This window comes from Plenodomus lingam, assembly GCF_022343315.1.
Source record: "Plenodomus lingam strain CAN1 chromosome Unknown contig_6, whole genome shotgun sequence".
Taxonomy (NCBI): Eukaryota; Fungi; Ascomycota; class Dothideomycetes; order Pleosporales; family Leptosphaeriaceae; genus Plenodomus; species Plenodomus lingam.
In genome coordinates, this window is record NW_027093966.1 from 120,389 (window position 1) to 147,064 (window position 26,676).

The 26,676-nt window shown below is 53.5% G+C and overlaps 12 protein-coding genes across 12 annotated transcripts; 8 read left to right on the top strand and 4 right to left on the bottom strand.

Annotated features, from left to right (window-relative positions):
- Positions 1-321: 321 nt before the first annotated feature.
- On the top strand, positions 322-1,836 carry IAQ61_009326 (uncharacterized protein; the record flags this gene model as incomplete). The annotated part of the gene is made up of 1 exon (XM_003838071.2): positions 322-1,836. The coding sequence occupies one exon, from the start codon at positions 322-324 to the stop codon at positions 1,834-1,836; it is 1,515 nt and encodes a 504-aa protein (XP_003838119.2).
- A 1,015-nt stretch (positions 1,837-2,851) lies between these two features.
- Positions 2,852-3,115, bottom strand: IAQ61_009327 (uncharacterized protein; the record flags this gene model as incomplete). Its single annotated transcript, XM_066098343.1, has 1 exon — positions 2,852-3,115. One exon carries the CDS (start codon positions 3,113-3,115, stop codon positions 2,852-2,854), a length of 264 nt encoding a protein of 87 aa, XP_065951502.1.
- A 200-nt stretch (positions 3,116-3,315) lies between these two features.
- Positions 3,316-4,772, top strand: IAQ61_009328 (uncharacterized protein; the record flags this gene model as incomplete). Its single annotated transcript, XM_003838073.2, has 2 exons — positions 3,316-3,632; positions 3,680-4,772. The coding sequence occupies 2 exons, from the start codon at positions 3,316-3,318 to the stop codon at positions 4,698-4,700; spliced, it is 1,338 nt and encodes a 445-aa protein (XP_003838121.1). The 3' UTR covers positions 4,701-4,772.
- Positions 4,773-6,447: 1,675 nt separating this feature from the next.
- On the top strand, positions 6,448-7,382 carry IAQ61_009329 (uncharacterized protein; the record flags this gene model as incomplete). The annotated part of the gene is made up of 4 exons (XM_003838074.1): positions 6,448-6,511; positions 6,568-6,602; positions 6,667-6,893; positions 6,959-7,382. 4 exons carry the CDS (start codon positions 6,448-6,450, stop codon positions 7,380-7,382), a joined length of 750 nt encoding a protein of 249 aa, XP_003838122.1.
- IAQ61_009330 (uncharacterized protein) lies at positions 7,298-8,356 on the bottom strand (the record flags this gene model as incomplete). The annotated part of the gene is made up of 1 exon (XM_066098344.1): positions 7,298-8,356. One exon carries the CDS (start codon positions 8,354-8,356, stop codon positions 7,298-7,300), a length of 1,059 nt encoding a protein of 352 aa, XP_065951503.1.
- A 225-nt stretch (positions 8,357-8,581) lies between these two features.
- On the top strand, positions 8,582-9,305 carry IAQ61_009331 (uncharacterized protein; the record flags this gene model as incomplete). The annotated part of the gene is made up of 2 exons (XM_066098345.1): positions 8,582-8,602; positions 8,664-9,305. 2 exons carry the CDS (start codon positions 8,582-8,584, stop codon positions 9,303-9,305), a joined length of 663 nt encoding a protein of 220 aa, XP_065951504.1.
- A 4,895-nt stretch (positions 9,306-14,200) lies between these two features.
- IAQ61_009332 (uncharacterized protein) lies at positions 14,201-14,475 on the bottom strand (the record flags this gene model as incomplete). Its single annotated transcript, XM_066098346.1, has 2 exons — positions 14,201-14,284; positions 14,335-14,475. The coding sequence occupies 2 exons, from the start codon at positions 14,473-14,475 to the stop codon at positions 14,201-14,203; spliced, it is 225 nt and encodes a 74-aa protein (XP_065951505.1).
- Positions 14,476-14,692: 217 nt separating this feature from the next.
- IAQ61_009333 (uncharacterized protein) lies at positions 14,693-14,998 on the top strand (the record flags this gene model as incomplete). The annotated part of the gene is made up of 1 exon (XM_066098347.1): positions 14,693-14,998. The coding sequence occupies one exon, from the start codon at positions 14,693-14,695 to the stop codon at positions 14,996-14,998; it is 306 nt and encodes a 101-aa protein (XP_065951506.1).
- A 2,621-nt stretch (positions 14,999-17,619) lies between these two features.
- On the top strand, positions 17,620-19,122 carry IAQ61_009334 (uncharacterized protein; the record flags this gene model as incomplete). Its single annotated transcript, XM_066098348.1, has 1 exon — positions 17,620-19,122. One exon carries the CDS (start codon positions 17,620-17,622, stop codon positions 19,120-19,122), a length of 1,503 nt encoding a protein of 500 aa, XP_065951507.1.
- Positions 19,123-19,293: 171 nt separating this feature from the next.
- Positions 19,294-19,542, top strand: IAQ61_009335 (uncharacterized protein; the record flags this gene model as incomplete). The annotated part of the gene is made up of 1 exon (XM_003838079.2): positions 19,294-19,542. The coding sequence occupies one exon, from the start codon at positions 19,294-19,296 to the stop codon at positions 19,540-19,542; it is 249 nt and encodes an 82-aa protein (XP_003838127.2).
- Positions 19,543-20,704: 1,162 nt separating this feature from the next.
- IAQ61_009336 (uncharacterized protein) lies at positions 20,705-22,286 on the top strand (the record flags this gene model as incomplete). The annotated part of the gene is made up of 4 exons (XM_003838081.1): positions 20,705-20,771; positions 20,821-20,865; positions 20,928-21,208; positions 21,261-22,286. 4 exons carry the CDS (start codon positions 20,705-20,707, stop codon positions 22,284-22,286), a joined length of 1,419 nt encoding a protein of 472 aa, XP_003838129.1.
- A 950-nt stretch (positions 22,287-23,236) lies between these two features.
- IAQ61_009337 (uncharacterized protein) lies at positions 23,237-26,433 on the bottom strand. The gene is made up of 2 exons (XM_066098349.1): positions 24,808-26,433; positions 23,237-24,752 (listed from the first exon to the last, which is right to left on the bottom strand). The coding sequence occupies exons 1-2, from the start codon at positions 26,359-26,361 to the stop codon at positions 23,487-23,489; spliced, it is 2,820 nt and encodes a 939-aa protein (XP_065951508.1). The 5' UTR covers positions 26,362-26,433; the 3' UTR covers positions 23,237-23,486.
- Between the last annotated feature and the right edge of the window lie 243 nt (positions 26,434-26,676).

A 26,676-nucleotide genomic window follows, 5' to 3' on the forward strand; every position in this document is an offset into this window, starting at 1 on the left:
CACTCGCTAAGCACAAATGCTGACGTATGCTGGCTGATTGGACCATGACCTTTGGCATCTACACAATTTGCTGCGTGTCGGTAATCAACCGTATAAGCACAGGAGGTTACCGTTTCAATCGCCTTTGTAGCGGTGTTGTATGTGAGTGCGAGGCTGAAGAATGGCAAGGTGAAGTCTGCAAAGCGTACCTACTAGACTACCGGTACCGTAACTACCGGTATTGCCCACACATCAGCATCAGCCTCAGCAGCATCAGCAGCAGCCTTGGGAATAGAAACATCACGATACTACGCAGAAGAACAAGCCGTTCGGACGCTCACAATGGAGGATCACAGCCAAGCCGTTGAAAGAGTGCGCGCCCGCATGCAACACTTCTACGCCAACAAGAAGCCCTTTCGCGTCTACCACGGCAGCACAAACAGCACGCGTCACGCTGAGTTCGACCGCGATGCCATTGTGGATGTCAGTTCTCTCAACAAGATTCTTTGCATCAACCATGCACGGAAAACTGCGTTGGTGGAGCCCAATGTCCCCATGGATGCTCTCGTTCGCGAGTCCAGGAAGCATGGCCTGCTACCCCCAGTCGTCATGGAATTCCCGGGCATCACTGTAGGCGGAGGTTTTGTGGGCACAGCAGGGGAGAGCAGCAGCTTCAAGTACGGCTTCTTCGATCGCACGGTCTTGAGTGCGCAGGTTGTGCTTGCGGATGGGACGTTGGTAACGACATCGCAAGATGAGAATCAAGAGTTGTTTGATGGGCTGAGAGGAAGCTTTGGGACACTGGGAGTGCTGACCATGGTTGAAATGCAATTGATACCATTGAAGCACCTGGTTGAGCTTACTTATCACCCAACCTTCTCCTTTGAGAACGCGATGGGAAAGTTGCGATATCAGATGGGTGAAGAGAGTAATGACTACCTCGATGGCGTGCTCTTCTCCAAAGGTTTTGGCGTCGTGGTCACAGGGCGATTGGTGGATCCAAACGAAGCATCGCAGAACTTACCTCTCCGTCGCTTCTCGCGCCCCTGGGACGAGTGGTTTTGGATTCACGCCAAAAAGCTTGCCTCTAAAGGCATCATGTCAAAGGAGATGGTACCAGTAGAGGACTACCTCTTCCGCTACGACCGTGGCGCCTTCTGGATGGGAATGTATGCATACCAGCACTTCAAAGTACCCTTTACTTGGCTCACCCGCCTCCTGCTCGACTACTTGATGCACACACGCATCATGTATCATGCCCTACACGCCTCCGGGTACACGGACCGATACATAATCCACGACATTGCATTCCCAGCCGCCAACGCAGCCTCGTTTGCAGAGTATCTGGACAGCAAATTCGAGATGTACCCGTTGTGGCTGTGTCCACTCAGGGCGGATGGCCGAAGCTCCATGGGACATGCGCGAGCATTCAAAGGCCGCGTGGACGGAAGTGCTGCAAAGGGTCCATATGAAGGTGCCTACATCAACATTGGCGTCTGGGGCCCGTACCCGTCCAACGAAACCGAATTCGTTGGCGCAAACCGCGAGATCGAGGCCAAGATGCACGAACTCGGTGGACTGAAATGGTTATATTCGCGCGTCTTCTACACCGAGGAGGAATGGTGGCGCGTGTACGACAAGCCCAGATACGATGGGCTGAGAGAGAAGTTCAATGCGACGTCTTTGCCGTCGATTTGGGACAAGGTCAAGGATCGGGGCCGGAAAGAGGATTCGGGCAAGGGCTTGAAGGGGATGCTGAAGAAGATTGTGCGGGGCAACCTGTTTTTGAGTGGATTGTATGGGGTGTACAAGGCGGTGAGAGGTGGAGACTATATGCTGAAGACGAAGGAGACGTGAGAGACGAGGACAGCGTCCCGGGACTGGTACTTAGTTTCTTTGCTCAAGTACCGGTACCGGTGACTGATCGCATTCTCTCGTAGAGAAAATGCTGGTATTTGTCAAGCAACACAAAACCCCAAGGACACTGTAAAAGCATTTGTCAACCGGAGCTTCTTTCACAGCTTGCTACCAGTTCCCCCGCTTCGGCAAGCAAGCCATCAATCAATCAATCAATCAATCAATCAATCAATCAATCAATCAACATCACGGTGTTTACAGTGCTCGTGCACTTGTACGCAACTCATGACGTCTTCGCGGATAACTCCCTTCCGCCGGCCGGAAGCCCAACCGCGCCCTGAACATCCAACTACCCCATCACAACAACACCAACAACAACACCATCAACAACAACAACAACACCATCAACAACAACAACAACACCATCAACAACAACAACAACACCATCATGGTTGATCGATCTGCCATTGGGCGCAAACTAGCCAGAGATCAGACAATTGGCAAAGATGATCGGAGCCAGTGGAGCTTGAATACATGGGGCTTTCTGCTTAGTTAGCCACCGCCCCATCCGAGGCTGCGCTTCGTTGTCGTGTTGTCGTTGACATGTTGTGCCCAGTGACAGCGCAGCGTCGTCTTTCACTTCTCGTCCGAACATGTTCGTTGTACCGGTACCGGCTGCAGATCGGAAGTCGCGCTACGTGAAGATCGGTGCGAGCAAAGGTGCGTTCTGCAAGGAGGTCGCGCATCTCCAGTGGACGTTTGGGAGCATCTCAAGATAGCATCCGCTCTCGTGTAGGACGGGGCATGGCACACCCGGGACTCGCAACATGGGGGCTTTTCAGCGACAGGTGCTTCTCCCTAGGTACCTAGCTTTGACCGAGTCCGCGCGCCAAGGGAAGAGAGATTTACGGATTCGATTTCGCCCGTGTGCTGACATTACATTGTGCATGCCATGGCATATGCATGGGGGTGAGGAGGAGGACTGGGAAGCAAATACCGACATGGTGCAGGCTGGTTACACAACCTCCATCCCGACAGCATCACGGCTTGCAGATGCAGACCCAGCACGGCTATTGCATGTGCACTCTGTACCTAGCTGTCCAATTGGCAAGGCTGCATGTCGAGCCGCAAAGCGAGTACCGAACGAGCCGTGGAGGGCTGGTTCCAAACATCTCCCATGCGACTCTATCGTTAGCTGCATGTAGTCCTCCATTGTAATAGCCTTTCCGTCATGGTAGCCCGTTGATCCGCCAATTCTAGCTCGTCGAGATTCCGCCATAGTCACAGCCTCGCCTCGGGGCGGAGTTGTTGCTCATTGTTCAGGCCCCAGCGCCACAGATAAGGAAGGCAGTCGCATCACTTCACCTTTCACTTTTCCCCGCTCCACGATCTCCCTTTTACTTCCCTACACCATCACGGGCACGAACAGTAGCCAGGCTTTGCAACCTCCGCTCCCATTGCCAACCGACAAACTACACCATGGCGCTGCTGAGCTCTCTGTTGTCTCTTGTGCTCGCTGGCCTCGCTGCTGCCAGGCAGTGCTCCAATTTCCTCATACCCGTTGATATCAATTCGCGCCAGGGACAGTTCAAGGAAATCACAGTCGAGAGCAACCTGGACGTCGGAGGGTTTGCGACCAAGTTGAACGAGTTCCAAACGAATTACACTGCAACTCTACTGGAGGGGTATCAGACTCTGTCGGGTACCTTTCAGATCTCTGCCCAATATTGCCGTCCAGACCGTGGAAGCAGCGGAACCATACAGGTCTTGACGCATGGCATTGGATTCGACAAGACGTGCGTATTCTCTTGCCTTGTACCGTCAACTACTGACAAGTGTCAAGGTACTGGGATCTCGACTATGACAACTATGCATACAGTTATGTCAACACAGCTCTGGAGGCTGGCTACAGCACGCTGGCCATTGACCGCTTTGGGATCGGCAATTCATCTCACGGCGATCCGCTCAACGACATCCAGGCTCCAGCGGAGGTGGAAGCTCTCCATGCCGTTACATTGAAGCTGCGTCAAGGCAAAATCAAGCAGATCGATAGTGCGTATGGCAAAGTCATCCACGTCGGTCATTCCTTTGGCTCTGTGCAGTCATACTGGCTATCTGCCCTCTACCCCAACAGCACCGACGGTGTCATCTTGACCGGATACTCTGCCGCAGGTTCCTTCCTGCCCTACATCGTCGCGGGCTGGAACCTGCATAGTGCTCGCCTCAACCAACCGCTCCGCTTCGGAAACGCATCCAATGCAGTAGTGAATAAGCTGGCGGCCCAGTACGGCCTCAAAACAGACCTTGCGGCCAGTCTACAGAAGCTTCTCGTCCAGGGTGGTGTCAATCTAAGCCTCCAAGAAGTTGGGGACATTGTCTCCTCGACAGAAATCCTAGATCTCATCACCGGCTACAACACCAGCGTAATCTCCTACGACTACCCCCCAGGCTACCTCACCTCCTCGGACCTCACCGCCCTCCAATACGCCTTCCTCTACCCCAAAATGTACGAACTTGGCCTCGCCCTCGAAGCCGAACAGACCAAACAACCCGTCACCACGGGCGAGCTCCTCACCATTGGCAGCGCACCCGCCTCGTCTCCCTTCTCCGGCCCCGTCCTCGTCATCACAGGCGAGTACGACGTCCCGTTTTGCGGAGGAAACTGCTACGCCCAACTCCCTGGATCCAACACCAAGACGGCGAGTATCCCAGCCGGCGTAGCGGAAGCCTATCCCTCGGCCAGCTCGTTTGAAGCGTATATTCAGCCGGGCACGGGCCATGGGTTGACATTTCAGCGCAATGCGACGGCAGGGTATGAGGTGATTCAGCGGTTTCTGGCGGAGAATGGGCTCGCAGCTAGTTGAGGTTGTGCAGGTGAAGAGGAGGACGTGTATCTAATGTCTATGCGAAATAGTGCATACTTTGTGCAATTTAATTCTACAGAGTCTATCTTCTTCTTCTTCTTCTTCTTCTTCTTCTTCTTCTTCTTCGTTTCTTTTCGTGTCATGCAGTCAAACCTAATCCTAATCTTCTCAAGTACCGAGTATACACCCTTGACCATCCTCACATCAATCCCTCATCCAAATCCCCACAAGAGTTTCCTACCGGCCCCCATCTATCAACCACCCCATCCGTCCAAGCGCAAGCTCCATTCCTCCACATGGCGTACTCGCTACTTGGCACCGGTAGGCTATATCCCCGTCTGCAGAGGATTAAGCGAAAAGGCAAAGGCGAACGGGCGGGCTGGAGGTGGGGTACCGGTATCTGGGACTAGGTGCCTGGGGGCCAGGCTGGGCTGGGTAGGGATACGGCCAAGGATACGGGTACGGGTACTGCCAACGTACGGTAAGATCGAACCAAGGTCTGCGTAAGATGTTTGAAATCACTCTGGTCTGCGCTTTTTCCTTTTCGCGGCTGCGCGTGTGCAAGGGGTGAGGAAGGGGTGAGTGGGAGGTTGGCAAGGCGGGAGTACCGGTAAGCAAGGACGGTGCTGGTCGTTCTCTAGGCAGCTGGGCTACGGTACCGGTAGTTACGGTAAGGTGTTGGGTGGTGAGTAAGCAAGCAAACTGCAGGGAAGATTTCCGCGTAGTGAGGAAGCCTGGTTCAGTTACTCTACCTACCGGGGTAGTTGGGACCATCTGTGGTGAAATCTCGACAATCAGATTCACTGACTTTGGACATCCGTCTGTCATCCACTGCCTACCTGGGACGCACAATTAGCCGACCATGTACGGCACCGGTAGTTACGGTAGCACCAGTCTAGCCAACCGGTGCGCTTGGCTATTTCATCTTTGCTTCCTACATCCACCCGCTTCCGCCAACAGCACGGGCACCGTAGCCCACCTTGTGCGAATTTATCAAATGCTGCTTTGGGATAGGCAGGCCAATGGCGCTTGTGATGCAACATCGCTCCATACTGCACTGTACTGCACGCCATCTTGGACATGGAGACGGTGAAGAGGGAGAGGGCTCGCAGTACGGCAAGGTTGCCATCACGAACCCACCCGACTAACTCTCTTGCCAACTCTCCCTTGCCCAAGTAAGCCAACTGCAGCGAGCCTTGTCACTGGTGGCGCATACAGTACACAATCTGCTGCTGACTGTACTGTTCGTCCTACCCACACGGTGCTCCTATGCGCATTAGTCACTGCTTTTGCAATGCAGCCCAGCCCGGCTTGTCTTGCTTGGTCAATCCGACGTTTTGCTACTACAACCTACGACGGCGGCACTTAGCAAGATGCTTGTCATGGCCCACTATGAATGTCTAGTCAAGCACGGGCACGGGGATGCGCGGTGTCAGTCTAGTAGGTACCCGTACCGGTATCAGGGCGTTGCTTGCCCGCAGACAGCATGTGCATTGTAGGCCGGGGATACGAAGGACGCTTGGCATGAGAATGGCATACGCTGTAGTCAACCACGGATTCGGATGGTGATTCTCGGAGAGGAAAGGCGGGTGAAAGGGTGACGGGTGCTCGGGCAAGTATAAGTAGGGCTTCGTGCTGCTTGGGATGGAATGTTTTCTATATCAATCACCCAGTCCGCCAGTCTTTGGCATCATTCTTGTGTCCACTCATTCCCACGAGCTGTCTGTTGTCTTCTCGTTTTCCCAAGATGAGAATTGGATCTGGTATTGCGTTTGCGGCCTTGGGCCTGCTAGCTGTCGTTCGTGGTGATGGTAGGACTTCTCCTGTTCTTCCCGTCTTGAACACTCTCCTTGCTAACATGGCTCAGCTGTACCGTGGGAACGCATCGACAAGAATGACTCTGTAGGTTCGACTTGGACGAATCACTACACTCTTGTGGACACGAAAAACTAATCCAATCACATAGCTCCTTTTGATTCTCGATCTCCAAGTCGGCCTTTTCCAAACCGCCCGCGACTGGGACCCTACCCTCTACCAATCCAACATCATGGCCCACGCCGAGCTCGGCAAGATCTTTGATATCCCAGTCATAATGACCACGTCGGCCGACCAAGGTCCAAACGGTCCCTTGCCAAAGGAGATGTTGGACATGTATCCAGATGCTCCTCTTATCCGCCGTCAGGGCGAGGTCAAGTACGCGAGCGCCCACCAACTTTCCATGACATGCCCGAGATGAACATCACTAACACACGTCTCAGCGCCTGGGACAATCCCGAATTCCAAGCCGCCATCAAAGCAACAGGCAAAAAGCAAATCATCGTCGCCGGGATTACAACCGACGTTTGCACCGCTTTCCTTGCTCTCGCCCTCCGCTCAGAAGGCTACTCGGTCTTCGCCAACATCGAGGGCTCCGGCACGTACTCCGAACTCGTGCGTGATACTGCCAACTCGCGCATGCAGCAGGCGGGCGTGCAGCTCGTGTCGCTCTTCGCGATTGTATGCGATCTGATGCGTGACTGGCGTGCTACCCCTGGTGCGAAGGAGGTGTTGCCATTCTTGGACAAGTACATGCCTGTCTACGGTATGTTGGCTAGACATCATGCTGCGGCCGTCGACAACGGAACTGTCATCCCAGGAGAGATGGAGTTGATCACTGGGCCAAATGGAACCATCTCGACATAGGCGGCGAGGAGGACTAGTATCTCGCGGAGGATCGTACAGGGTCGTACAGTGGAGAAGGGTGGATGATGAGAATTTATAATGGCCGCTCGGAAGTCGTGACCCCAGGCCGTGAGTAAGAAGAATGTCCTAGTAGGACTGCGTCCCCGTGGATAGATTATATCGATTGGCTCAGACCTTTTTGCTCTATCTTCTTCATCTGCAGCTCGTTGTGCAGCCTCTTGAACCAAGGTGTCATAGTCCACGCCTCCTTCCGCCCTACGCTTCAGGTTTCTCTTTCTTTCTTCGTTCATCTTGACGACTTGTCTCTGCAAAGTATCCCCGTTGACTGGCATAGCAGGATCCATATTCCTCCATCTCAGATCATTTCCCCAATGTCTCCTCTGTGTAGGCCATTCGTAAGTTTCGCCCATCATTGTCCGTACCAACGGCGTCGGCTGGAACCAGATTGTGTTGCACTTGACGCAGTGATTTTGCCCTGCATAGATCCATGTCTCCAGACACCTGTGGCCAACATAGTGCTTACAGCCCGGTGTCAAGATCTGTATCGGGCATTCGCAATAACCTGATGCACATGTATGATCCGGTGTAGTCTTCCACATTACTTTGAATGACTGCCAATTCAGGCTCGGCACGCCATCGAAAGCGGTTTTCTGTAGTTTCGCAGCAAAAGCGTTCTTCGCGCGCTCCACTTCGGCCATGACGCTCTTCAGGCGTTGTCGTGGGATTCCTGGCGGAGGCCACCACGGAGCATCGCACATTGGCCTTTCGCATAACGAGCAGTGTTTGGTGGCGTTGTGGAATCCGTGGAGGGAGGAGACTGTGACACGTCTCAGGTGTTCAATGAGAAAGACGGGTAACGTGGGCGGCTTGCGACTGAAGCAGTCTGCATGGAGTAGGCGTGATGGGTTGCTTGGTGGGTCTGGCAGCGCGTGGTGAGACATTGCAGATGGTGACTGCTGGTCATGAAGCGACATGTTGTCAGCAAGCGAAGATGTCGTGGTGGTCAGAGAGCTGTACGGGTGGCTGAGTAGTCATGATAACAAATGATGGTGTTCAAAGTGTAGATGAATGGTGAAGTGTTGCCGTTGTCTTGTTGCGTTGTTGGCTGCGGAGAGTGATGAAGTGAAGGCAGGTGCTGGCCAGGCATCGTGGTCCGGACAGGCCCAGGCAACAGCAAGGCATTGAGCAGTGGCCACTTGATGAGACGTTGGGTGAGTTCAGTATAAATACAGGGAGAGGTACTGTTCATTATCATCCTCACACATTTCCAAAGACCAGTAGGATACCAGTCAAGTTACAGCATTGAACATTCACTCCCAAGACCAGAGTACAACTTCACTTCCACAATCACTCACGCCACCACAACTAGATCATAGGCAATACCCCCGCTCTGTAAACAAGGCCTCTCAAGCCCCAACCTGTACAGTATCACCATTAGGATCGAACATGCCAAATCGCATCCCACCTTTTCAAGTCTCCGATTTCCTTGCCCACAACACCCTTCCTATCCCGCTCTCCTCCATCCCCTCGACCTCCTTCGCTGAACCCAACTGCCCCATCTGTAAAGTCCGCTATGCCGATCCGCCCTCGGACTACGTCCATCCCGACATAGGCGACGGCCAACCAGAGTACGCGATTCAAGTAGTTAATCGGCCGCCATGTATGCACGTGTTTGGCAGACGCTGCCTGGAACGCCATGTCAGGAGTAATAGGCCGTGGAGTCACACGTGTCCAACATGTCGCGCAGGGTGGTTCAACGCGCCGAACAGTGCGCGTGAAGCTTTGCTGAGAAATGTGCAAGAGGGGTTGATGAGCCTTGCCAGGATGGAAGGAAGTGATGAGGATATGAGAGAGGAGTTGGAAAACGTGGAGAGCGCGTTGGAGAGGATGCGAGACGTTTTGTTCCAGTCGCGATGGATCTAAGACCGTGGAGGAGTCTGTAGCGAAAGAGATGCTTATGAGTGGCCTTGTCTCGTGCTCATGGACAAAGTTTTGTGCTAGACTCTCTCACCACAAATCACACTATGTAAAGAAATAGGATCGTCTAGACAAATGCATACACTGTACTACCTCGAGCTCTACATAGCTAGTCATAGCGCTGCCCCCGGTGCCGCCGTGCCAGGATGACAAAATGTAGAACAGCAAACTCCATCGAACATGGAAACTGGCTATGCTATTGGCTGATAAACTATGTCCCAGACCTGTTATCTTGGTTTGAGCATTCCATTAATGTCTGCAAAATAAAGGATGTTATCCCAAGACCCGCTGCAATCATATCGTCACTCAGCAAAGTCATATCGGGGATCTGCTTGTTGCAGACTTGGCAAAACATTTGGTAACCAGTCTCCAATGCTCTTTTTCTACGCATCATCTTGCTGGTTCTTCATTGCTCACGCACTTCATCTTCTCACGAAGACCCGATCCTCACAACAATCTGACGTAAACACTGCTTGTAGGTACATTCTGCGGGGTATATCTGCCCAATTGCACCGCGATACGAGGCATAGCGCGCTGGGCATGGCAGTAATACTGTATGTACTGTGGTATGTACGGTACAGAGGGTAGACGGATTAATAGTACCCTTGCCAGTCTCCGTATCATGTCAAGTTTCATTGGTACAATGGTGTGCAGCCGTCGATTGATCGGATGCGTGAAAACATTATTAGACAGGGGCGGGTTCAATGATAGGCATTCCGAACGGTGATTGCGGTTAGTATGGACCTTTATTTCATCTCGGACTGCAAGTTCTGATCCAGAAACCGGTGTTTTTGAATGGAACCCGTAGGTCCATCTCTGAGAGACAAGCTTCAGGAGTACTTCCAGGTGTCAAGTGCCTTGCCTTTGTGTAAGTCTAATCAGAGTATCTGCCAAGATTCTACTAAAACCAGCCCAGTCAAAGTAATTGAAAGGGAAAGAGTATGGAAGTTACAGCAGAGAGGAAGAAACTTCAGGGCACGGAATGGCATAAAGCTCTCAATTCCATCAGATGCCAGTAAGGACGCATGCTATCACTGATTGGAGCTTTATACGCATTCTTTTGTTTTCGCCACTCACGCATCAATCGCATCATCGCGCCGAGGGAGTCGATAGAAGCCAAGGGTCTGCAGTGAAGCAATATATCAGAAGTGGCTGAAGGTCATTGGAGCAAAACGACTTGCGTGGGTTGGAGGCCAATTTCTTTGTCGGACCTTTGGCAATGATGTCGTCGGAATAATGAGCACATCGGTGTTGATGTGATTGAAAATTGGCAGTATCTAGGCCTATACTGTAACCATTTACGTTTGAGCCTTCAGACTTCGAAATGCGTGGTTGAGCAAGCACAAGATAGATTGTAGGATCAAACAGCTAGGAATGCGTTCTCCAACCGGCTCTACGGTATTGAGCTGTGTGTTGAGCAGTCTTCTGCTGCGTTTCTTCACATAGTACTTGTCAGAAAGATGTACCGGACGCCACAACTAGTGACGTAGTTGAAGACTCCAAAGCAATCTTTTCATCGAGTGCCCACCACCACCTGGACAGTTCTCGGGTGACAAAGAGTTCACCACCCCGGGACAGCTGATCTGCAGTAATCCATGAGACTGCTGTTGCAGGTTTTGGACTGTCCTGGCTGGAGTAGACAGGTGGAGGAGGCGTACGCTGACACGTGATTGCCCAATCTCTACCTGCCTGCCTCCATGCACAGCGGAGAACATGCCTATCAGTACCTACGTATATCTACTACCTATGTACCGGTACTTTGGTCATCACTCCTCAATTCTACATCCTCCACCACCTCCTCCGCTCTTGCACAAATTCAATTCATATCCAATCTCACAGCAATTTCCCTACTCACACAAGATCTTCCCGCGGCCGTCTCGGATGCAGAAAAGGTTCGGGGGCCATGCAGGAGGGAAATCAGCCGCTCCTTTGGCAACCCTGGACCTGGTCTGTGTGTCCCAACAGTCAACTCCAGGAGAGACGATATCAACATCCATGCCGGGGTGTACCTACTTGATGGGGCCCTGCGCATCACTTTCTGTTCAAGGTCGCCGAACAGTCACCCAGAAATGAAAAAGGATGGAAAGACGGGCAAGGTAGGTAACTTTATCCTGTGTTGCTCGGTACAACAGGAGCCCTGGCTTTGCATCAAGACATGGGGGGTCGCCAGCATACCGGTAAGATGTTGCCCAACAATTTACGTCGATGGATAGGCACCGGTAGGTAATCTCCCGCACCAGGTTTGGCGAGAAAAAGAAGGTCGAGGTGCAGCGAGATATCAAGATACAGTCTGCGCCAGATTCACGTCTTGATCCCATGGGATTTTCCCGAAGAATATGCGACCTTTTTTTGTTCCAGGATTGCTGACAGGCCTCTAGGTACCGACTCCTTGGCTTGCACACAGGCCTGTGGATTTGCGTTTGCCAACAGAGTCTCGACACGGAAGCACCCTTCCCCTAGCTGGATCTGAATGCGCTCACTTCAGCCCGCCTCCTACCAAGATGGCGTTTTTGGAGCGCGCAGACTGGATCGCTTGAGAGGCGGAGGGCAGTTTGTAATCTTAGTGGCCGGTTTGGGGTGGTCGAGGCTGCCAACACATTGGTTTTGGATTCCGGGGGCTCGAACGCGAGAGGCACGCAAGCCTCCCCATTTCAATCTGGCCTGATTGCTGTCCATTCATGTACCGGTAGGCGTCTCGCTTTTGGCGCGACATGAACTCGCCAGCCAGACGTGCAAGACTCTAGATAGCGGTAGGTACAAGACAGGGCAGGCAAGGCTCTGACAGCAAAGACGAATCTACCTGCAGCACTCAGCGGGCACGCAGGTTCTGTGCGCACACAACACCAGAGACGAAAAAGCATGTCCTCGCACTGGCAAGACGACAAGCCCTGTCGGTTTTCGGCCCGTCATGACTGACGCCTCAAAGGAGCAAGGCATGGTCGTGGAGCGCGGGAAGGATTGGCTTGGGACGCTGCCTAATCCACTGGGCCGGTGTGTTTGTCTCCCCATCTTGGACGCGTGGCTTGCTTTGCGGGGTTTGCTGGTTGCCTCTGCCTCAGGCGAGACCGAGAGCATTAGATGAAGCCCCCGCCTCCCCATCCCCCATCCGCCTTCGACATGCGGTGATGCCGACCAATGGCGGGATAAGCAAAGCAGAGACGGTGGGGGGTTGGGGAATGATGATGCCCTTGGGCTGGTCAGCATTTCTACAACTAGCTAGCTAGGTAGACTGGAGTGGTAGGCATGCTTTTCCTTTGGTTTTGCGCAAGCGTAGGTACGCTGGGATGAGGGTTGTTCGTATCGTACGGAATGCGATCACAAGGACACCACATCTGGTTCACCATACTCGCACAGCGCCTGCGTGTAATGGAGGCACAAGCGCTATCGACCTACAACCACTACCGTACCTACCTACCCACCCCACCTACCTCTACCTGCTACCACGAGAGTTGCAATCTACCAGGATCCTGACCGGCTGTCAAAGTAAAATTTGTCCCAAGACCATTGGCATGGGTACGGACGGCAGGCTGGCCGTCAATCCAGAGGATCATGTTGTCCAACATGGGCCCGAATTATTGGTACTCACCCCAAATCTTGCTGATCACCCGCAAGGGTGGCTTGTGGCGTTGCAGGTTGCTGTACATACATACCACCGTACATGCTCCATGTATGTGTCTGGTTGCACCCCTCGTTTTGTGTCTTGTTCCAGAAAACTCGTACACTAGCATCAGGCCATGCATTTTTGGTGCTTGCAGGTGATGTGGTGGGTAGGTAGGTAGGTAGGTAGGTAGGTAATCTGTGGCCGATTCATGCGCAGACTACTTTGGTAGTATGCTAGGTAAATCAGATGGAGTGTTTTTCTTTTTTTGAACGGCTTCAAGCCTCGCCTGCCCTGGCTCCAATACCTACCGTATGGCTTGAACAAAACGTCCCCATTGTCAGGCTCAAACCAGGCGCGAAACATGCAAGACCATCGTCGTATTGCTTGGCCGTCTGTCCGGTAGGCACGGTATTTCTCTGACTGTTTCACACTCATTTACCGCCAAAAGAAAAGAAAAAACCCCGGTTCCCCTTTGTCGGAATGCACATGGGTGAAGGGGTGTGGGGGGGGGGGGCAATAAAGTCACAATCGACACATGCTCTTGGTGTACCTGTAACCCAATTCCACCTCCGCGCTTACGGTACGGTACTGTCGCGCTGGATGTCCACAGCCAAGCATAGTCCACAAAGTCGACGAGTTGCCATTATTAGCAACCATCCTTCTATCATCCATCCATCCATGAGGTGTGATCAGCCGATGCTCACATTACACCTACCATAACCCACAGCGTACTATTTGAAAACCAGCAAAAGGACAACAACAGATGACACCTCGAACCACCATGAGATCGATACCGTTCATGTCAAAAAAAAAGGTGCGCCTTGGCAACACTGATGACAAGACAGGCAAAAAAAAAGCAAACTCGCCAAAGATTTCCATGTGCGTGATAGCTCGCCCCCTTCTCGGTCCTTATTGTTCGTACCCTGTTTTGCGCAAGCAAGAGCAAGCACACGCACAAGCACAAGACAGCCATGGGGAAGCAGGGCTGATGCCGGAGGGCTTGGCGATCTAGACTTTGTCCGCCGTGATCTATTTCGCTTTGTTGTTGTTTCTTTTGACTGCTTGTGATCACGTCTGACTGTATGTATGTGTATATATACCTATATATGTACGCATATATGTATGTACAGCACATGGCAATATTAACCATGCACGTTCTATAGGCTGGGGGGTGGGTGGGCGATTGATTCGTACGGGTTGAGTTTCCTGATTGCCAGATGCCAAGTTGTGGCTGAAAGGGTTACCGGTAGGTGCCGTAGGCAGGTATAGTAGGTAAGGTCAGGGACGAAGGGCAAAGACGGAAGAATTTGAGACAGTCGTCTGTCTACCTTTGTCGTTATCGGGCAGTCGTACCAGTCCTTCGGTGTTGCTCACTTTGTCGTAGAAAAGGAAGCGGACGTGGCTCCGAGGGTTTACTCGTGCTGTCACAGTGGGTCCCTCTTCCCCTCCCCCCAAGCACGTGACTGGCCCAAGCGTCAAGGCCCGTCGCCGTCCCGTGGCTCCTCTGCCGTCCATGATCTAAATTGGTCGATCCTTCTTGCATAGTGGGTACATACCTATCCCTCGCAAGCCATGGCAGCAAAGCCTATCAACAGAGGATCAAGCGACCTGTACGCCCATGGAGGGGGATTGTACATGGTGCCTGCGCCAACCGTGGTGCCCCTTTGGTGTTACGACTTTTCTTTTCCCATGTTGAAGCTTTCGCTACTATCTGCACCTTAATTAGTCCACTATGATGGATCAGATTTCCGTGCCAGCGCCCTTCCTTCTCCCAGTGGGAGCGAATGGTATTCTCGCGATAGGGGCAGGGTGGGCCAAGGAAATGGTCTATGGCATATTGGAACCTAGTGGACTGCTCTTTGGCCAAGTAGGTTTTACGGTTTACCGTTTGGACGTGTATTTTTCCAACGGTGCCAGACTGAACCAAGCTTTGGCTGGGCCAATACAGTTACATTGGGAGTCTTCGAGGGGCGTCTGGTGCGGTAGCACACTCAATACTCATGCGCCAGTCGCACAGCAGGCTTGGGTGGCAGGTTAGCGTACAGGAGGAGGAGGTTGGGTGTTTGTGATAGGCCCAAGGGGGGACCCAAGAGAGCGAGCTCCGGCCTGGGGTTCACGCCGTCTTGCAACCTTATCCATGACTTTGGGCCAAAGGATCCAGGGACCACGCGCAATGCAATGTCACAATGGGCTCGTCGGGGCCGCCAGCGCAAGGTGAACACGGACAGCAAGGGTCCAAGGGCCAGGTATGGCAGTCAGTGCGAGCCAGCCGTTCGCCAACACGGGGAAAGACATGTGTGGTGGCGCAAAGGGTGGGTGGGCGAGATGAGTGGGAAGCTATTGCCGTTGCCCAGGTGTGCTTCTCCTTCTTGGAAAGAAGCATTTTACTGGACATGGTGGCCAAGAGAGGAGAGGGCGAGAATGGGGGACCGGGTTCGGGTTGGGTACCTAGATATAGTATGAGGGCACCTAGACACATGGGTGCGAAAGCGAGGCATTCTCGCCTGGCCGCCAGAAGCCACCATCCAAAGAGTCGAGTTTTTCATGGCCCATGTCGAAAGTGATGGGTGGTGAGTAATGCTGGTGGCCTCAGAGCGACGGACGAGCAAGGTAGGTGGGGTATGTCGGGTGTGTATGTAGATGTGTAGATGGCAAGGTAGGTCGTCTACGCCATGGGGGAAGCCTTGCACTCCCTCCGTCCGCCTGTGTGGGCGGTGTGGGAGAAGAAGAAGAAGAAGAAGAAGAAGAAGAAGAAGCAGCAGCACAGAGGCATGGCATGCTGTCTTGAACAAGTGGGCTAGGTAGATTGAACGACGTGATTACATTGCCTACGTGTTTTGCATGGGGAGGAGGAAGGGAGGGGAGTCGATGTGCGAATGCGAGTGTGTGTCAGCATTAGAGTGAATGAGAGAATGTGTGTGTGTGTGTTGGTGGGGGTGGTCGACGGCGACTGCGCCTCACGCCAGCGCCAGCCATTGGCTCGCTTAGAAGACCTAATGCGGGCAATGGTCGGCCAAGCAATGGCACCACATCACGCTTTGGCTGCTGTTGGCTCGAGTAAAATTAGAATCCTCCCAGGTCGAACCAGACCAGACGGACGTCATGGGCGAACGCATCGCACCAGCCGCACCAGCCGGCACCAGCCACACTCGCGAGGCTGTGTACATCACGGGAATCACCCTTTCTCTTACCATACACGTACTCTACTCTACCTACAGTAACTTACCTACTCAAGAACCAAGACTTGACTGGCTAAGATTGGCCAACGCAGACGGGATCGCGAATCAGACGGGCGGCGGGCAGCCAGGAAGGGAGACTATGGCGGCAGGCCATCTATCCCAAGTTACCGTACCGTCCTGTATGTACAATATACATGCATGTATTGGAATAGCAGCTACAGTACAGTAGGTACGGTACTACGAGTACGCTATCGCACGACGACGACACCTTCTGCCATGGCTCCCCCGAGAGAAAGCGGTGGCGGTGGTCAAGCGTGGGTTTCGGCGAGCACACCCTTCCCTTCTTCCCTTCTTCCCTTCTTCCCTTCTTCCCTTCTACCCACACCCCTTGCCCATCCGCTTGCTTTCGCCAGATCAAGGTTGGAGGCTTCCACGCTCTGCCAATCTCACTCGCCGAGCCCTGTCTCCGCTGCTTCATTTGCAGTTTGGCGGCCTGCTTTGCTTGCTTTGCTGGTGCGTCCCTCTTGCAGGACAGGGGTCGGCCACACCGCGACTCCAACGAGCCTTGTCCCACCACGAAGCGACCGGAGCGCGCGATCGAGGCGGGCACTGGCACTGGGTCAAGCCCCGTTCCCTCCCCCATTCTGCTCTTTTCTTATTCTCCTAGCCTGACTTGGACCGTTCCCACACCCTCTCCAAGAGTCCATGCTACCCATTCCATCCATGTTCATGCCCGCCGTCCATGCGCGCGTAGGGCAGTCAGTACCTACCTACTTGCAGTCCCTACTACTCTCTACCGCTGCCTAACCTAACCTCTCCTAACCTCTCCTAACCTCTCCTAACCTATCCCACCCACCCTAGGTGAACAGGTAAACTACCTCTACCCACGCAGGGGTCTGACATGCCCTCGTGTGGCTTGGAGCCATGGCCCGCGCTGGGGGCCATGGCCGTCCTGTCTCTCTGACCTCTGCTAGAGTATAAACTCAACTTCGCCCCCGAGCACTCGTCTCCCAGAAAACCAAAGCGCCTCGATCAGCAGACTCGCATCTTCATTCAGACGCTTGCCGACGCCTTGCATCCTCCGTCCGGACCAAGTCCTTCCCGACTGTCCCCTCCCCACCCCCTCCTCCACTTGTCTTCCCTCCAGCCAGCCTTATTGCAACAAACTGGGAGGAGGGCTCACCCGCTGCCACCCACGCCCCAATCCAGTAATTGATCTGCCAAACATTGCCAATACTGGCTTGTCGCCGACCAGTACGACAGTCCTTGGATCGGATCGGCCTCGTTTCAGACCAGGTAAGCTTTCCCCTGCTGTCCCTTATAACTCGCACTAGCATGGCCAATTCACTTTCCTACGCCATCGGAACTTTTTTTGCCTACTGCTTACGCTGACCCGATCTTGTGTGTAATCAGGACGGAACGGCGGCCCATCATATAACCCCTTCACCCACAATTGTCTCTCCTACAGCCGTCGCCCATCATGGTCGACTACGCTGCCTACCCCCCGCACATGCCCCAGGACTTTGACTTGTACTCGACCACCCAAGAGCAACAACTAGACTTTCACTCACACCAAGCCTACATGCCACCCTCCTCGACATACCCCATGCACCACCACGCTTATACTGCCTCTTACCACCACCACATGGGTCCACTCGCAGAGATACCGAGCCAGCAGGAGCTGCATTACCATTACGATGCCATTGCCCAAGGAGTCAAGTCCTTTCCTTACCAGACGCCTGCAGGATCTCCCCACTCGACCTCACCTTCCTTCCACGAGCAGCTGCCCATCCTCTCCGCCTCTTCCGAATCCGGCGCTTCAGTCACTTCTTCCGCCATGGGTTCCCCATTGCATACCACCCAACTCACCGAGCCCTGGAATCCCGTTGGCCTTGGCCTTGGCTCTGGCTTCGAATATCCTGCCATGGCCGCATCGTCTGAGAAGAGCTTTGTGGACCCCAATCTCATTCAGCCTTATGCCTTTGCACCCCAAAGTCCCTATCCAGACATCGGGACCACCCCCTCGCCCTATTTCCCCGTCATCGAGCAACCACCTTCCCCAGCTCTTTCTCACATCTCAGCACACAGCCAGCACGCTGGCGTAGTACGCATCAAGCAGGGCAGCGCCAGCCCACGCGTCCACACTCCACGATATCACCCCTACCCTCCACCAAACAGGCAAAGGCGCGCTTCCGTCGCTTCTCTTCACTCCCAGCAGTCGGGCACAAGCCGCAAGAGCGGCGGCAGCAGCAGCCTCGACTTGGACGAGGATACGCGCGAAAAAGGCATGTGCCCACTGCCCGAGTGTGGCCGCGTCTTCAAGGATCTCAAGGCACACATGCTCACCCATCTCAACGAGCGGCCAGAGAAGTGCCCCATCACGACCTGCGAATACAACATCAAGGGCTTCGCGCGCAAGTACGACAAGAACCGTCACACCCTGACCCACTACAAGGGCACCATGGTCTGCGGCTTTTGCCCAGGCAGCGGATCCGCGGCTGAGAAGTCGTTCAACCGCGCCGACGTCTTCAAGAGACATCTCACCACTGTCCACGGCGTCGAGCAGAATCCACCCAACAGCCGTAAGAAGAGCCCTTCAAGCCGCAAGTCTACAGCCACCTTCCAGTCCAACGCCACGGGTACCTGCTCCACCTGCTCAGTCACCTTTGCCAACGCCCAAGAATTCTACGAGCATCTCGACGACTGCGTCCTCCGTGTCGTCCAGCAAGCCGACCCCAGCGAGGCTATCAATCAACGTCTCCTCACCTCCGTTGCCGAGGACAAGGACGTCACCGAGACTCTCGACCGCAATGGTCTCTCCAAGAGCATCGAATACAACGTCCCCGTCTCCTACAACGAGGACGAGGACGAGGACGAGGATGACGAGTTTGACAATGACGACCACAACGACGATACCTACGGCTCTCGCCGTTCCCGCCCCGTCGGCCGCGGCAACTTGAAGTCCACAAGGAATCCACATTGACAATTAGCCGGAGGAGGTGGCAACAACTCCTCCAAAGTTACAAAGCCCTCGACCAAAGGCCCGCGCGCCGGCCTCACCTTTTCCAAAGGTGGGGTCGCCATCACGGGCTCTGGCCGCAAAAGGCGCAAGAACTACCCCGTGTCGTGGGGTTGCCCGACGGACAAGATGCGCATGAAGAAGCGTGTATTGTGTGTGTATGATGGCCAACGCCGACTGTGGAAAGACGACATGATGCTTGACCAAGAGTTTGAAGTACGCATGAAGTTACCAGACGGCAAAGCGTATGTGACAGATCTTGACGTGCAGACACTGAAGCGGTCAGAAGCCATGCATGGTGCCACCCCCGAGGAGAGGGGCCCATGGATTCCAGATAATGTGTTGGGCGCTGAGACGACCGTGCTAGACGACTTTTCTTTTTGAGGCTTTTTTTTTGCTCCTTCTTTCTTCCTTGTCATCCTTTCTTTTCGCTGTTCGACGTTATGGTTTCCCATTCGCCATGATGATGATTGCGTCTGTGCTTTTTGAGCGATTCGATCGACACAAACCCTCCCCTTTGGGATACGATATGCGTTCTCTAACGACTTGGGTTTGCGCGCATGGATACTATTACAATTTACTACACAAAAATTCGCCCGCCCCACTCGGCACGGGCCCGTATACGGATACGAGCAACGACAAAGGGACGATTGTTGTACCATCATTTTCCTTCTTTTCACAAACCAAGCGCGTCGTCTTTTTTTGGGGGGTGTTCTTTGGAAGCGATACCACTGTCTGCTTAGCGGGATGTATTTGGGCGAAACAAGGATTAATGGTTGCGACTTGTGAGATGGTAAAATCGTGCTGGCGCGAACCTCGGTTGGCTATGGGAAGATTAGGAAAGAATAGTACTCCTAGGATGCATTTGACTTGGCTAGAGTTTGCTTTTGCTTCCTTGCAGTGACTTGTGAGTGAATACCCGTATGACTTTGGTTTGGGACGTTGGATCAGGTAGGAGGGAGATGTTGAATCACATCGAGCCACGACAGAATCCTGTCGTTTTCTCCATGTCTACCTGACTATGCTGTTCCTACACTGCATTGTCGATCGTTTGATAGCCAAGGAAGCTGCCTTGCAGTTGAAGAAAGCGTCAGCTGCATGTCAACGACAGCATGCTCGCGAGATCGACGTCGGGGGTAAGTAGCGTGCGGTGGTACCTACGGGAGGTACCGGCTGGATGGTGGTGGTCAGCGGGCCGATCATCGATGTCGGTCAGAGCAAATTGTGTAGAGAGAGATATGTTTGTGATACGATTGACTGCGCACTCTACAATAGATACTGTCTTCTCGATCTCGATAGGTCTAAGATGGTTATGAATAGATGTGGTGATGTCGGTAATTTATACAAATACAAATCATACAGAAGTTTACTAAGTGGTGGGTGGTGGAGAGAAGGCAAGGGTCCACAACTCACAACTCGCTTAGTCAGAAGGCGCCCCGCCGTGGGGGAGGCAACCGCGACTCAGGCAGCTAACTGGAAGCTCCCTCATCGCCCGCAAGATTATTGCCTCACCACCACACCCACCTCACGATACCCACCCTGAAACATGGCGAACCTTGAAGATTCGCCCTTCTTCAGGCAACAAAAGAGCAAAGGCGAGCCAATCGTGACAGGTAATCGCATGCATACTATACAATCCAGCTCGTGCTGATAAACAAGTAGACCTACCCAAGTTTGATCTCGAATCATACATTGCCAACTATGCTGGTACGTTGGACTTTATATAACTACTCGTGAAAACTCTTGTGAGATTACTAAGCTTTCTATAGGCTTCACACGCATTGACCGACTCCAACATATCGGCTCTCACTCGCCATATCTCGCCGTAGACGCCTATCGACTTGCCATTGCAGAGGCGAAGAAGGGCAAGAATGTTGGACTATACACGACGCTTGTGGAGCAGTTCAGTGGTATTGCACCACAGGACCCTGCAGCCCTGACGGACACGGCGTGGGCCGAGAAAAAGACGCGCGAAGTGCAGCAGGAGCAAGAGAGGCTGGAACACGAATTGAAGTCGTACAAGAACAACCTGATCAAGGAGAGCATACGGGTATGTACGGGACTTTGTTATGGGTATGATGCTGTGGACTGACATTTTGAAGATGGGCAACGAGGATCTCGGCCACTTCTACTACGACACAGGCGACTACCAAAACGCCCACAAGGCATACGTGAAGATGCGCGAACACTGCACTTCCAACAAGCACCTCGCCGACATGACCCTTCGCCTCGTCTACGTCAGTGTCGCCCAAAAGTCCTGGCTCAGCGTGCAGTCCAACCTCACCAAAGTCGACTCTGCCCAACTCAAGGGCGAAGAGAAAGCCAAGCTGGAGCCCATTGTCTCTGCCGTGACAGGCCTCTCGCACATGGCCATTGGCAATTTCCGCGACGCAGCCTCCTACTTCCTCTACACCTCACCCACCTACCTTACGACGGAGCCTGCTGCCAACATCAAGTGGCAGACCGAAGTCCTGTCCGCCAACGACGTAGCCGTGTACGGCGGCCTCTGCGCCCTCGCCTCCATGGATCGCGCGGACTTGCAGGAAAAGGTTCTCGCCAACAGTGACTTTCGTAACTTTCTAGAACTAGAGCCGCACATTCGCCGTGCCATCAACCTCTTCTGCAACTCAAAGTACAGCGCTTGTCTTGAAGTGTTGGAGGGTTATCGCACCGATTATCTTCTCGATGTGTATTTGTCCAAGGTGCTCAACACAATCTACGGCCGTATCCGTACCAAGAGTATAGTACAGTACTTTGTTCCCTTTAGCTGCGTCACGCTGGATGAAATGGCGACCAAGTTTCCGCCGGCAGGAGAGACCAGCATCGAGGATGAACTCGAGGAGATGATCAACACGAGAACGCTCGAAGGACGCATCGACCTCGTGGACCGCCTGCTCATCTCGCCTGCTACGAACCCCCGCCACGAAGTCCACGCCGAGGCGCTGGAAATGGCGGAATCCTACGACCACACACTGAGGCTGCGTCTCTTGCGGCTGAATATGCTGGCTGCCTGTATGGAGGTTTCGGCGAATAAGGGTGGAAGTGCAAGTGAGAAGATGAGCAGTCCCAGTCTGGGCGAGGGAATCAGTGCGAGTTTGAGGGGAATTGGCTCCAAGATGTTCTCTTAGGACGATGATGTTGATGGTCAAAGGCCTCGGATGGAAAGGCGTGATAGTTTTGACTAGAGCGGGGTTGAGTGGGCATTTTCATGGGCGCTTCTTTTTTGCTTCTTTTGAGCGAGGGCATGGTATGGCATGGTATACTTTGCGGGAACTGGCTTGAGCTTATCCACGGCCTGGCGTTTTTGCAGGATTTTGTCTTTTTGGTTTTTTTGGACTGGTGATGCAATGAGGAGCAAGGAACTTTGTAGTCCTGTCAAGCAAAATCCCACCGGTACGTCTGAGTGAGACTTCTCTCAAGGATACTCTTTTTTTTTTTGCTTTTGTGACAAGCAAGGAGGAGGAGAAGGAGAACAAGGGGAGGAGAGAGCAAGGGGGAGATTGAAAGATTGCAAAATATGAAGACATGAGAATATGAAGACGTGTGAATATGAAGACGTGTGAATATGAAGACGTGTGAATATGAAGACGTGTGAATATGAAGACGTGTGAAATCAGTCTAGTCTTTGAATAGATGGGGAAGATGAATTGTTGGGTATCGATTACACGTGTGAAATGGCATTTGCGTAAAGGTTTGTCTTGTGTGGTATATCTTGCTGTCTTGGTCTTGGTCTTGGTCTTGCTGTTGCTGTTGCTGTTGCTGTCTTGTCGTCTTGCCACTTTGATGCAAGCACCACCACTGGAAGCACCACTGCAACCACTGCAGTCACTACAACCACTGCAGTCACTACAACCACTGCAGTCACTACAGCCACTACAGCCACTACATACATACACAACACCTTCCAACCCCCCGCCCCCAAACAAACCCAGACAATAACAATGCAATCCTCCAATCAGACAATTAAACCCAGCAAAGGAGCAAAAACACAGAATAAAAAAAAAGGCAACAAGAATATCCATCCATGTATCCATTCCATGCCATACCATCCCATGATCCATCTAAGCCCGCCCCCTCCCCTCCCCTCTCCCCCTGCAAAAGAAAACCGATAATTTCAAGTCCTCTTCTCACACTACATACATACGCATCTAATCCCATCTCATTCCATCCCATCCCACCTCCGCTCCGTACTTTGCAAAAACCCCAATCCTACTGCCTACTACCTACTACTGAGTCTCATCTTCCGAGCGCAAAACCATTTACCCACTTACCTACACACACGCACTCACTTGCCAAAAATCATCCATGTGATTCGCACACACCCCTTCTCATCGAAACACGCCTGTTCCGCGCCCGGTTCCCCACTGACCTTGCTGTTGTTGTTGTTGTTGTTGTTGTTGTTGCTGTTGCTGCTGTTGCTGCTGTTGCTGCTGTTGCTGCTGTTGCTGCTGTTGCTGCTGTTGCTGCTGTTGCTGCTGTTGCTGTTGCTCAACACCCTGCTGCGCCGGATTCGCAAACCCATAAAACGCCGTAGCCGGCCATGAGAAATCCGTCCTCGCATAGTGAGCACTTGCGTCAACATCCTGGGCCGTGGGCGCAAGGCCAGCAGCATTGTGCTGTAGCTGATGCGAGTTTTGGGATTGGGATTGCGGTTGGGTTTGGGCTTGGACTTGGGGTTGGGTTGGGATTTGGTTTTGGGGTTGGGCGGAGAGCGGGCTTTGGGTTGACATTGTGTTTTGGGATTGGACGGGGAGGTTGGTTTGGGGCATGGGTCTGTTGAGGGAGCCGTAAGGTGAATGGCTGGCGTGTGTGGTGGTGAAGTAGTTTTGCTGGTTTTGGAGCTGATGCTGGTTGGGCTGTTGCATCTGCTGGACTGTCGTGGTAGCTTGGAGTTGTTGGGGGGTCAATGATTGCTGCGGGGAGACTAAATGTTGATGCTTGGGCTGGAGACGCTGTTGTGGTGATTGCGTGTCTACTTTGAAGGGCATCTGTTGTGGACTGCGCATGCCACGCTGGCCACCTTGATTTAATTGTGCCATTTGTTGACGGTGGTGTTGAGTCGGCTGCTGACGATGCTGCTGCTGCTGTTGCGGCTGCTGCTGTTGAGGTTGTTGGCGTTGCTGTGAGACATGGGCTTGTGTCTGCGAATGAGAGAGGGAGGGACGATGAAGAGATTGAGCTTGCACATGTGGCTGATGCTGCTGTGGTTGCGTCTGATGCTGCTGCTGCTGCTGCTGTTGTTGTTGGTGTTGTTGTTGTGTCTGCTGCTGCTGCTTTTGTGGTGGTGGTGGCTGGACTTGGGGCTGCGGTTGAGACTGAGGTCGCGACGCCATCTGTGGTGTTTGAACTGGAGTTGTCGAAGCCCGCTTTTCCAGCTCCAGCTCTTGTATCCTGGCTTTGGCCTCCTCCAGTTGCTTCTTCATCTTCTCTAGCTCAGACAACTCGGTGCTCGGCGGCGGCTGCGTCGGTCGTGTCGGTTCAACAAGAACGCTTGCTTGGCGCTGATCCTCTGCGTTTGCCAAATCTGTATGCGTGTAGTAACAGGTCCGTTTCTTGTCGATGCACGTGTTGCAGATTGGTCTTGTTCCGTCACACTGACAAATTGATTAGTTTCTCAAGCCATGTCGCCCATGTCCCAAAGGGCCATACCTTGGTCTTCTTGGCCTTGCATACGTCACAACTGTTCCTGGGCCGTCTACGGAGCGGAGTTGGTTGCGCAAGCGCTGGCACGGGGAACTCTGGAAAGACTTGCGGTGGAGGCGCTTGAAAGGGCGGCGGTTGGGGCGGCGCAGGCAGCGTTGTCGGTCCTGGCGCTGCAACTGGGTCCACCTGGATGAGCTCTAACAGCGAGCGCAGACTTTGTGCGCGCAAATCACTCTCGAGGGACGTGTTGGACGGTTTAGGCGGGTCTGGCTTAGCCCTCTTTTTCTTGGCCTTGGGCGTTACATCACGCTCCTCGCTGACCACGGTCGCATCCCGAGACCGACTTGCAATGCGGGTCAAGGCTTCTGGGTCGTGCTCCTCGAGGAACTTGCGGCGCTTCGAGTCTTTGCGTGGAGGCGGGGCTCGTTCTTCATACGTTTTGTGTAGTGGAATGTGCTTGTAGAAGACATCCAAGGTCTGCTTGGTGGCCGAGAACTTGATGGACAGGACACCTTTGCAGTCGTATACGGGCTTCGTCGCACGCTTCCCCAGCTTCGCGCCCTTGCCGTTCGCGGCCCGATCTTTGTTGAGCAGCGAATCGTTGCAGTAGTAGGAGAAGCGGAAGCTGTCGTCCTCTTTGCTGTTCCAGCAATTGTGGAAGCTGTAGCGGTAGCCGTCGATGCGCTGTATCGAGTCGACGCAACATTTGGCGATGGCTCGCTGCTTGCGCATCTTCTCCTTGGGGTCCGATGTCGGCTGCAGTGCCTCGACGATGCTGAGGCTGACCCTGGTGTCGGTCTTGTCTCCATTGACGATCGTAGTCTCGGTCGACTCGGTGGGCTGAGCAAAGTCGGGCAGCGTCAGGTCGGTTGCAGGGTTAGAGACGGAGTGAAAGGGTTGCGAAGAGCCGGTATATTGTGTGGACAGGCCATTGGCAGGTAGGTAGCCGGGGGGCGGCTTGGGGTGTTGCTGCCGCTGTTGGTTTTGGCTTTGGCTTTGGCTTTGGCTTTGGCTTTGATGTTGTTGTTGGTGGTGGTTGTTCGGTTGTTGCTGTTGTTGCTGCTGGTGCTGGTGTTGCGGCTGCTGGTGCTGGTGGTGGGGCTGCGAGGGTGGCTCTGGCAGCGACGATGTCTGCTGGGGCTGAGTGTGTGACGAGGCATTCGTGGTGTTGAGGGTGGAGGCGGCGACCATGAAGCTGGCGCCAATATAAAAGGACAGCTGGGCCTCGGTGTGTTCTGGCAGGTCTGGTGGGTTGTTCAAATAGTCGCGTAATGACGTCTCGAAGTTGTCCATCGAGGCAACACTGTAGGGAATCGTCTTGGCCAGGGCATCACGCGGTTGACGGCCGCGAGCGAGCTGGACAGGCTGCTCAGGCCACAGCGCCTGGCTGCTGCCATGGCGATAGTTGGGAGGTTGCGCATGGGCAGCATCCATCGCAAGTGGAGACGCAACCTTCCCAGGACCCAAGGTTCGGGATGATCCCGAGTAGAGAGAGTGTAGAATAGAGCAGATTAGAGTAGAACCGATACCAGAGCCTTGGCGGCCGACCTGGCTCGGCATTCACCATCCACCCTTTGATGTTATACCTTCGACCTCGTCTGTTGATAGAACTTCCTCTCTACCCGATAATAGTAGTAGTGGCAGTAGTCCTTGGGAAACATCACCCGCTCTGTGCCATGTATGGACTTGTTTCCCAGTAGTCTTGTACCATCATAGGTAGCCTTTACCCAGCCAGAACATGACGCACACAAACTCACACATACGCACTCTCCCCCCCCCCCCCCTAATACTTTAGGCCCATGAGCTTGAATACAGCCAAATTCTACAACAACCAGATGGTGATAGAGTGCAGACCTTCGCTGCTGAATAGATCAC